The sequence below is a fragment of the Lipotes vexillifer genome, unplaced genomic scaffold (assembly GCF_000442215.2).
Source record: "Lipotes vexillifer unplaced genomic scaffold, Lipotes_vexillifer_v1.1 scaffold897, whole genome shotgun sequence".
NCBI classification, from domain to species: domain Eukaryota; kingdom Metazoa; phylum Chordata; class Mammalia; order Artiodactyla; family Lipotidae; genus Lipotes; species Lipotes vexillifer.
Window position 1 is genome coordinate 1,645,939 of NW_006785587.1, and position 10,556 is coordinate 1,656,494.

Below are 10,556 nucleotides of genomic sequence, written 5' to 3' on the forward strand. Positions count from 1 at the left end.
TTCAGCAGAAGTATACTGTGGTACTTCCAGGAAATATCCTTGAAAGGGACAGAGGAGTCTTCTACTGCTGATGGTCTGGAATGGGAAAGTGATAGTTGGCATTTCTGCCATTATCATAGACCATGAGAATAATGGACACACACCAAAGATAGTAGACCACAGAGCTGGAAGGATCCTGGGGCCCTGATGACACTCTAAAGCTATCATATCAGCATTGGACTGGCTAACAATACATTTGTTTTATGCAAGATAATATATTTATACCTTTGTATATTTAAGTCATCATATTCAGATCTCAGTTATATTAAGTAGCAGAACCAGATTTAACTGATTTATTTACTAGACAATATCTAAAATGAAATTTAAGAAATAACAGTATAAGCATGTTATTTAATACAGAGTTAAATACTAGAAGAAAAAAAGTTGAAAGTTATTTTGGGCAGTGAGAATTGGGGTAAAATCAAATGATTACTATTTTTTCTTATAACTCTTTTAGAAATATTTGACATTTTAAGTTATATACATGTATTACTTTGATAAAAGTTAAATTATTTGTTCAGGTACATTTTAATTAGTATTACAAGTAAAAATACACATTCATTGCAAAAATTCAAACAATACAAAAGATATAAAGTTATGCTTCCCTTCAATATTTGTTGCCTTTTGCCTGCCTGAGAATTCCACTCTCCTCCCCAAGGAAAATGGCTATTTGGTATGTGTCTCACTATACTTTCTCTGTACATTCATTTAGCATATAAGAGAAGCATAGTTTTTTTCTTTTCTTTTTTTTTAACATCTTTATTGGAGTATAGTTGCTTTACAGTGTTGTGTTAGTTTCTGCTGTATAACAAAGTGAATCAGCTATATGTATACATATATCCCTATATCCCCTCCCTCTTGTGCCTCCCTCCCACCCTCCCTATCCCGCCCCTCTAGGTGGTCACAAAGCACCCAGCTGATCTCCCTGTGTTGTGTAGCTGCTTCCCACTAGCTATCTGTTTTACATTTGGTAATGTATATATGTCAGTGTTACTCTCTCACTTCGTCCCAACTTACCCTTCCCCCTCCCCATGTCCTCAAGTCCATTCTGTATGTCTGTGTCTTTATTACTGTCCTGCCCCTAGGTTCATCAGAACCATTTTTTTTTTAAAGATTTCATATATATGTGTTAGCATACGGTATTTGTTTTTCTCTTTCTGACTTACTTCACTCTGTATGACAGACTCTAGGTCCATCCAACTCAGTACAAATAACTGAATTTCATTTCTTTTTATGGCTGAATAATATTCCATTGCATATATGTGCCACATCTTTATCCATTCGTCTGTAGGTGGACACTTAGGTTGCTTCCATGTCCTGGCTATTGTAAATAGTGCTGCAATGAACACTGTGGTAGATGTCTCATTTTTGGTTTATGGTTTTCTCAGGGTATATGCCCAGTGGTGGTATTGCTGGGTCGTATGGTAGTTCTATTTTTAGTTTTTTAAGGAACCTCCATAGTGGCTGTATCAATTTACATTCCCACCAACAGTGCAAGAGGGTTCCCTTTTCTCCTCACCCTCTCCAGCATTTATTGTTTCTAGATTTTTTTAAGATGGCCATCCTGACTGGTGTGAGGATGGCCTCATTGTGTTTTTGATTTGCATTTCCCTAATGATTAGTGATGTTGAGCATCCTTTCATGTGCTTGTTGGCAATCTGTATATCTTCTTTGGAGAAATGTCTATTTAGGTCTTCTGCCCATTTCTGGATTGGGTTGTTTGATTTTTGATACTGAGCTGCTTGTATATTTTGGAGATTAATCCTTTGCAAATATTTTCTCCCATTCTGAAGGGTAGTCTTTTCCTCTTCTTTATGGTTTCCTTTGCTGTGCAAAAGCTTTTAAGTTTCATTAGGTCCCATTTGTTTATTTTTGTTTTTATTTCCATTTCTCTAAGAGGTGGGTCAGAAAGGATCTTGCTGTAATTTATGTCATAGAGTGTTCTGCCTATGTTTTCCTCTAAGAGTTTTATAGTGTCTGGCCTTACATTTAGGACTTTAATCCATTTTGAGTTTATTTTTTGTGTATGGTGTTAGGAAGTGTTCTAATTTCATTCTTTTACTTGTAGCTGTCCAGTTTTCCCAGTGCCACTTATTGAAGAGGTTGTCTTTTCTCCATTGTATATTCTTGCCTCTTTTATCAAAGATAAGGTGACCATAGGTGCATGGGTTTATATCTGGACTTTCTGTCCTGTTCCATTGATCTATATTTCTGTTTTTGTGCTAGTACCATACTGACTTGATTACTGTAGCTTTGTAGTATAGTCTGAAGTCAGGGAGCCTGATTCCTCCAGCTCCATTTTTCTTTCTCAAGTTTCCTTTGGCTATTCAGGGTCTTTTGTGTTTCCATACAAATTGTGAAATTTGTTCTAGTTCTGTGAAAACTGCCATCAGTAGTTTGATAGGGATTGCATAGAATCTGTAGATTGCTTGGGTAGTATAGTCATTTTCACAACGTTGATTCTTCCAATCCAAGAACATGGTATATTTCGCTCTCTGTTTTTATCTTCTTTAATTTCTTTCATCAGTGTCTTATAGTTTTCTGCATACAGGTCTTTTGTCTCCTTAGGTAGGTTTATTCCTAGGTATTTTATTCTTTTTGTTGCAATGGTAAATGGGAGTGTTTCTTTAATTTCTCTTTCACATTTTTCATCAGTGTTGTATAGGAATGCAAGAGATTTCTGTGCATTAATTTTGTATCCTGCTACTTTACCAAATTCGTTTATTAACTCTAGTAATTTTCTGGCAGCGTCTTTAGGATTCTCTATGTATAGTGTCATGTCATCTGCAAACAGTGACAGCTTTACTTTTTCTTTTCTGATTTGGATTCCTTTTATTTATTTTTATTCTCTGATTGCTGTGGCTAAAACTTCCAAAAGTATGTTGAATAACAGTGGTGAGAGTGGGCAGCCTTGTCTTGTTCCTGATCTTAGAGGAAATGGTTTCAGTTTTTCACCGTTGAGAATGATGTTGGCTGTGGGTTTGTCATGTATGGCCTTTGTTATGTTGAGGTAAGTTCCCTCTGTGACTACTTTCTGGAGAGTTTCATCATAAATGGGTGTTGAATTTTGTCAAAAGCTTTTTCTGCATCTATTGAGATGATCATATGGTTTTTATCCTTCAATTTGTTAATATGGTGTATCACATTGATTGATTTGTGTATATTGAAGAATCCTTGCATTCCTGGGATAAACCCCACTTGATCATGGTGTATGATGCTTTTAATGTGCTGTTGGATTCTATTTTCTAGTATTTTGTTGAGGATTTTTGCATCTCTGTTCATCAGTGATATTGGCCTGTAGTTTTCTTTTTTCGTGACATCTTTGTCTGGTTTTGGTATCAGGGTGATGGTGGCCTCGTAGAATGAATTTGGAAGTGTTCCACCCTCTGCTATATCTTGTAAGAGTTTGAGAAGGACAGGTGTTAGCTGTTCTCTAAATGGTTGAGAGAATTCACCTGTGAAGCCATCTGATCCTGGGCTTTTGTCTATTGGAAGAATTTTAATCACAGTTTCAATTGCATTACTTGTGATTAGTTGTTCATATTTTCTATTTCTTCCTGGTTTAGTCTTGGAAGGTTGTGCTTTTCTAAGAATTTGTCCATTTCTTCCAGGTTGTCCATTTGATTGGCATATAGTTGCTTGTAGTAATCTCTCATGATCTTTTGTATTTCTTCAGTGTCATTTGTTACTTCTCCTTTTTCATTTCTAATTCAGTTGATTTGAGTCTTCTCTCTTTTTTTCTTGATGAGTCTGGCTAATGGTTTATCAGTTTTGTTTATCTTCTCAAAGAACCAACTTTTAGTTTTATTGATCTTTGCTCTTCTTTTTTTCATTTCTTTTTCATTTATTTCTGCCTGATCTTTATGATTTCTTTCCTTCTGCTAACTTTGGGGGTTTTTTTGTTCTTCTTTCTCTAACTGCTTTATGTGTAAGGTTAGGTTATTTGAGATGTTTCTTGTTTCTTGAGGTAGGATTGTATTGCTATGAACTTCCCTCTTAGAACTGCTTTTGCTGCATCCCATAGGTTTTGCTCATTGTGTTTTCATGGTCATTTGTTTCTAGGTATTTTTTGATTTCTTCAGTGATCTCTTGGTTGTTTAGTAGCGTATTGTTTAGCTTCCAAGTGTTTGTATTTTTTACAGTATTTTTCCTGTCTCATAGCATTGTGGTTGGAAAAGGTACTTGATACAATTTGAAGTTTCTTAAACTTACTGAGGCTTGATTTGTGACCCACTCTATGATCTATCCTGGAGAATGTTCCATGAGCATTTGAGAAGAAAGTGTATTTTGTTGTTTTTGGATGGAATGTCCCATAAATATCAATTAAGTCCATCTTGTCTAATGTGTTATTTAAAGCTTGGGTTTCCTTATTTATTTTCATTTTGGATTATTTGTCCATTGGGTAAAGTGGGGTTTTAAAGTCCCCTACTATTTTTGTGTTACTGTTGATTTCCCCTTTTATGGTTGTGAACATTTGCCATATATGTTGAGGTGCTCCTATGTTGGGTGCATAAATATTTACAATTGTTATATCTTCTTCTTGGTTTGATCCCTTGATCATTATGTAGTGTCCTTTGTATCTTGTAATTTTATTTTAAAGTCTATTTTGTCTGATATGAGACTTGCTACTCCAGCTTTCTTTTGATTTCCATTTGCATGGAATATCTTTTTCCATCCCTTCACTTTCAGTCTGCATGTGTCCCTAGGTCTGAAGTGGGACTCTTGTAGACAGCATATATATGGGGCTTGTTTCTGTATCCATTCAGCCAGTCTGTGTCTTTTCGTTGGAGCATTTAATCCATTTGTATTTAAGGTAATTATTGATATGTATGTTCCTATTACCATTTTCATAATTGTTTTGGGTTTGTTTTTGTAGGTCTTTTCCTTCTCTTGTGTTTCCTGCCTAGCAAAGTTTATTTAGCATTTGTTGTAAAGCTGGTTTGGTGGTGCTGAATTCTCTTAACTTCTCCTTGTCTGTATAGGTTTTAATTTCTCTGTTGAATCTGAATGAGATCCTTGCTGGCTAGAGTAATCTTGGTTGTAGGTTTTTCCCTTTCATCACTTTAAATATGTCTAGCACTCCCTTCTGGCTTGCAGAGTTTCTGCTGAAAGATCAGCTCTTAACCTTATGCGGATTCCCTTGTATTTTATTTGTTGCTTTTCCCTTGCTAGTTTTAATGTTTCTCCTTTGTATTTAATTTTTGATAGTTTGATTAATATGTGTCTTGGCGTGTTTCTCCTTGAATTTATCCTGTGTGGGACTCTCTTTGCTTCCTGGACTTGATGGACTCTTTCCTTTCCCATATTAGGGAAAATTTCAACTATAATCTCTTCAAATATTTTATCAGACCCAGGTCTTCTTCTGGGACCCCTATAATTTGAATATTGGTGCATGTTTAATGTTGTCCCAGAGGTCTCTGAGACTGCCCTCAATTCTTTTCATTCTTTATTCTGCTCTTCGGTGGTTATTTCCACTATTTTGTCTTCCAGGTCACTTATCCAATCTTCTGCCTCAGTTATTCTGCTATTGATTCCCTCTAAAGAATTTTTAATTTCATTTATTGTAGTGTTCATCATTGTTGTTTGCTCTTTATTTCTTCTAAATCCTTGTTAAACGTTTCTTGTATTTTTTCCATTCTATTTCCACGATTTTGGATCATCTTTACTATCATTACTCTGAATTCTTTTTCAGGTAGACTGCCTATTTCCTCTTCATTTGTTAGGTCTGGTGGGTTTTTACCTTGCTCCTTCATCTGCTGCATATTTCTCTGTCTTCTCATTTTGTTTAATTTACTGTGTTTGGGATCTCCTTTTCACAGGCTGCAAGTTCATAGCTCCCGTTGTTTTTGGTGTCTGCCCCCAGTGGGTGAGGTTGGTTCAGTGGCTTGTGTAGGCTTCCTGGTGGCGGGGCCTGGTGCCTGTGTTCTGGTGGGTGGGGCTGGATCTTGTCATTCTGGTGGGCAGGCTGTGTCCGGTTTTGTGTTTTGGGGTGTCTGTGAACTTAGTGTGATTTTAGGCAGCCTCTCTGCTGATGGGTGGGGTTGCGTTCCTGTCTTGCTAGTTGTTTGGCATGGGGCATCCAGCACTTGAGCTTGCAGGCCGTTGGGTGGAGCTGGGTCTTAGCGTTGAGACAGAGATCTCTGGGAGAGCTCTCGCCAGTTGGTATTATGTGGAGCTGGGGTGTCTCTCTGGTAGTGCAATGTCCTGGACTTGGCTCTCCCACCTCGGAGGCTCAGGCTTCACAACCAGCCGGAGCACCAAGACCCTGTCAGCCACATGGCTCAGAAGAAAAGGAACAAAAAAAAAGGAAGAAAATAATAATAATATTTTAAAAATTATAAAATAAATAATAAAATAAAAAAAGAGAGCAACCAAACCAATAAACAAATCCACCAACGATAACAAGCACTAAAAACTAAACTAAGATAAACATAAAAATCAGAAACAAATCAGTCGCGGACAGCAAACCCCTAGTCTACAGTTGCTCCCAAAGTCCACTGCCTCAATTTTGGGAATATTCATTGCCTTTTTAGGGATTCCACAGGTGCAGGTTTCATCTAGTTGATTGTGGGAGTGTAATCTGCTGCTCCTGAGGCTGCTGGGAGAGATTTCCCTTTCTCTTCTTTGTTCACACAGCTCCTGGGGTTCAGCTTTGGTTTTGGCCCCACCTCTGTGTGTAGGTCGCCCTCAGGTGTCTTTTCCCCACCCAGACAGGAGAGGGTTAAAGCAGCGGCTGATTAGCGCTCTTTTGTTGTCTCAGGCCAGGGAGAGGGAGGGGGGATGGTAGTCATAATTGGAATGTGACGGGAGCGTGCAGTGGCAGAGGCCAGCGTGACATTACAACAGCCTGAGGTGCTCTGTGTGTTCTCCCGGGGAAGTTGTCCCTGGATCTGGGGACAGTGGCAGTGGTGTGCTGCCCAGGCTCCTGTGGGGTTGGGGGGGCGGGTTTGGGTAGTGACCTGTGTTTGTACATAGGATTCTTGGTGGCAGGGGCAGCAGCATTAGCATTTTATGCCCGTCTCTGTGGTCTGAGCTGCTAGCCACAGCTCATGCCCATCTCTGGAGCTCGCTTAGGTGGTGCTCTGTCCCCTGTGGGCACACATGGAAGGAATCCCCCCTCCTCACACACCCCGAAACAATGGTCTCTTGCCTCTTCGGCAGGTCCAGACTTTTTCCCTGACTCCCTCCCAGCTAGTTTTAGCACACCAGCCCTCTTCAGGCTGTCTTCACGCAGCCAACCCCAGTCTTCTCCCTGGGATCTGACCTCCGAAGCCCAAGCCTCAGCTCCCAGCCCCCACCTGCCCCGGCGGGTGAGCAGAAAATTGTCTTAGGCTGGTGAATGCTGGTCGGCACTGATCCCATGTGCAGGAATCTCTCTGATTTGCCCTCTGCACCCCTGTTGCTGTGCCCTCCTCCATGGCTCCAAAGCTTTCCCCCCGTCCACCTCCCTCTCTACCAGTGAAGGGGCTTCCTAGTGTGTGGAAACTTTTCCTCTTTTACAGCTCCCTCCCAGAGGTGCAGGTCCTGTCCCTATTCTTTTGTCTCTGTTTTTTCTGTTTTCTTTTGCCCTACCTAGGTACATGGGGATTTTCTTGCCTTTTGGGAAGTCTGAGGTCTTCTGCCAGCATTCAGTAGGTGTTCTGTAAGAGTTGTTCCACATGTAGATGTATTTTTGATGTAATTGTGGGGAGGAAGGTGATCTCCACGTCTTATTTCTCCACCATCTTGAAGGTCCCCCCCCATAATTTTCTTTTATTTTTATTAAAAATGGATTTAAAATTTAAAAAAATTGTTTTGGAGTATAGTTGATTTACTATGTTGTGTTAGTTTCAGGTGTACAGCAAAGTGAATCAATTATACATATACATATATCCACTATTTTTATAGATTTTTTTCCCATAGCCCATTACTGAGTACTGAGTAGAGCTCCCTGTGCTGTACAGTAGGTTCTTATTAATTATCTATTTATATGTAGCAGTGTGTATATGTCAATCCCAATCTCCCAGTTTATCCCACCCCTTCCTTATCTGCTGGTAACCATAAGTTTGTTTTCTATTGATATATCTGTGACTCTACTTCTGTTTTGTAACTACGTTCATTTGTCTCCTTTTTTTAGATTCCACATATAAGCAGTATTATATGATATTTGTCTTTTCTGTGTCTGACTTACTTCACTCAGTATGACAGTCTCTAGGTCCATCCATGTTGCTGCAAATGGCATTATTTTGTTTTTTATTATGGCTGAGTAATTTTCCATTGTATATATGTACCACATCTTCTTTATCCATACCTCTGTTGATAGACATTTAGTTTGCTTCCATGTCCTGGCTATTGTAAATAGTGCTGCAATGAAAAAAGTGGATTTAAATTTTGATAAAGTACTCATGAGGAAATATTTAGGCTTATAACAGTTGTTATTTGTTTATATTTTTAGAATTCAAGATGCAAGCATGCAGTTAAAAAGTCACCAAAATGATTTTCAGAGAGTACAGAAAGAATTGAGTCAGTTGCAACATGAGTTAAAAATTAAACAAAGACAATCACAAATCTTCAGGTAAGATTATCTTTAAAGAATTGAATATTATAGTATTGAAAATATACACTCATTTAATACTAACTTTATAAACATTCAAATACCTTTTAGTAATATAGTTTCTATATTTATATAGTTTAATATTATAATATTATAGTGTTGTTGAAAAAATGGAAACACTTCACTTTTTTTTAAACTATTATCTCAACTAAATAGTTTTGCCAGTAACATTTAAATTAGGCAAACACCTTGTTCTGATTTTGCAGTGACATTTAGAATGAAAGCACAGTAACTAATTCATTTTCCTCTTGGCCAGTATTTCTTGGTATACTTGGTCTCCTGACCGACAGTCCAGTGACATGAAAAGAATAGAATGGGGAAACTTTCTAACTGGATAGTAATAGACCTCCTAAATTTAGAAATTTCCAATATAAATGGTGTTAAATCTGCTTTTATATAATCTTTGAAGGCTTTATAATAACTAAAGGTAAAGCCCAATGTTCTAAAGAAAATAGGAAGTACTTTTTAAAAATGAAATTGAATATATTGAGAATATCAGAAAGAATGAGTAATTTTTAAATTGAGTAACTTTTAGCTCTTAGAAAAGGGAAATAAGTTAAATGAACATTATAAATAGACACAGGTTCAGGATGACTAAAAAAAATATGCCAGGTAAATACTTTTAATGTTCTTATTTTTTCCAATCTACTTATTATTATTGGGAATATTGTTCTGTTAAAAAAATTATCTGGGCTAATAATTTTTTATGCAATATCTGGTGATAACGTGTTAGCCATCTAACCTTTCATTAATGCCTTGCGCATAACTGATGCTAAATAAATAATTTTTGAATGAATGAATGAGTCTACTCACAAAACAGATGACAATTTTTGTCATCAGAAATCTTCTCTGTCCTTTCCTAGAAATCTAGTATTGAACCAGCAGGATATCACCCCGGTGACCCCAACTCTCCATTTTAGTCAGGACCATCAGTATTCAATCTTGGCCCCAACAATAGCTTTGGCTCAGGTCCACTCGGGAAATCCCATTTGTTTTATCCAGAGATGCCATTATGGATGGCAGGAGTGACTAAATTTTAAAGGTTAGACTAGGACTAGATTAGACAATTAATGCTGCTTCAGGATATTATGGACTGATAAAGTCAGTCTTTATTATTCACATTTTACATGTAATTTGTAGTATTTTAAATTCTTGAAGAAGCTTATACATATTTAAATGTTATTTTTATTCTGTGTTGTAATTTTGTCATTTTGCATTATACTTTTACTGCTTATTTTTTTTAAATGTTTTCAAAAGATCTGTGGTTTTTGTTTACTTTTACATAAAAGATCACAAATTGGGAGTTTCGGATCTGATTTATATAAAAAAGTAACACTAGAAATTTTAGAAGTAACCATTTAACTAGACAGTATAAATAAAAGTTTGTGACAGATGAATAAAAATAATTACAGGTTTTATTAATACTCTCACTAGTAGGTACATTGCATGGGAGAAGGCAATCTGGTGAAAATAAAATCAAACCAAAAGTTGTAGAGTTCAGTGATTTTGTTGCATTACTAAAAGCTCATTTCAAACTAGTTTACTGATTATTTAAAAAAAATATCTACCAGAACGTAAAACTTCGAGTTTGCTGAGGATAAAGAAAAGGAGCTTATAATCTTCTCTTTTAAAGTGGTAAAGAAAAGAAGCTTGAGCTTTAGCTACTCAGATGTAATCATCTTTATTTACGGAGTCCAAAAGGAACTTTCAAGAGATAATGCACTATGTCTTTGAGTCACTTTGCTCTTTTTAAATTATTCTCGCATTTGTTTAATTGCAATAGGGCTTAATCACCTAGCCTCCAGCAAAGTGTTCTTCATGCTTTGTATTTTCCCTGACCTCATTTCCAACCTGTCTCTTGCAAGGGGTTGATGAGGAGTAGCTGTGGTATACCTCAGTTGGCTCAGCACAACTGCTATTCAGA

General features: G+C 37.2%; 1 protein-coding gene across 1 annotated transcript in view; it reads left to right on the top strand.

The window, feature by feature from the left end:
- Positions 1-8,593, top strand: part of LOC103078004 (structural maintenance of chromosomes protein 2-like) — a gene marked incomplete at its 3' end in the record, with an annotated part of 82,545 nt that extends 73,952 nt beyond the window's left edge. Inside the window, exon 3 of the mRNA XM_007457656.1 lies at positions 8,474-8,593. Within this exon, the coding sequence (XP_007457718.1) occupies positions 8,474-8,593 (120 nt within the window). The remainder of the gene's footprint in view (positions 1-8,473) is intronic.
- Between the last annotated feature and the right edge of the window lie 1,963 nt (positions 8,594-10,556).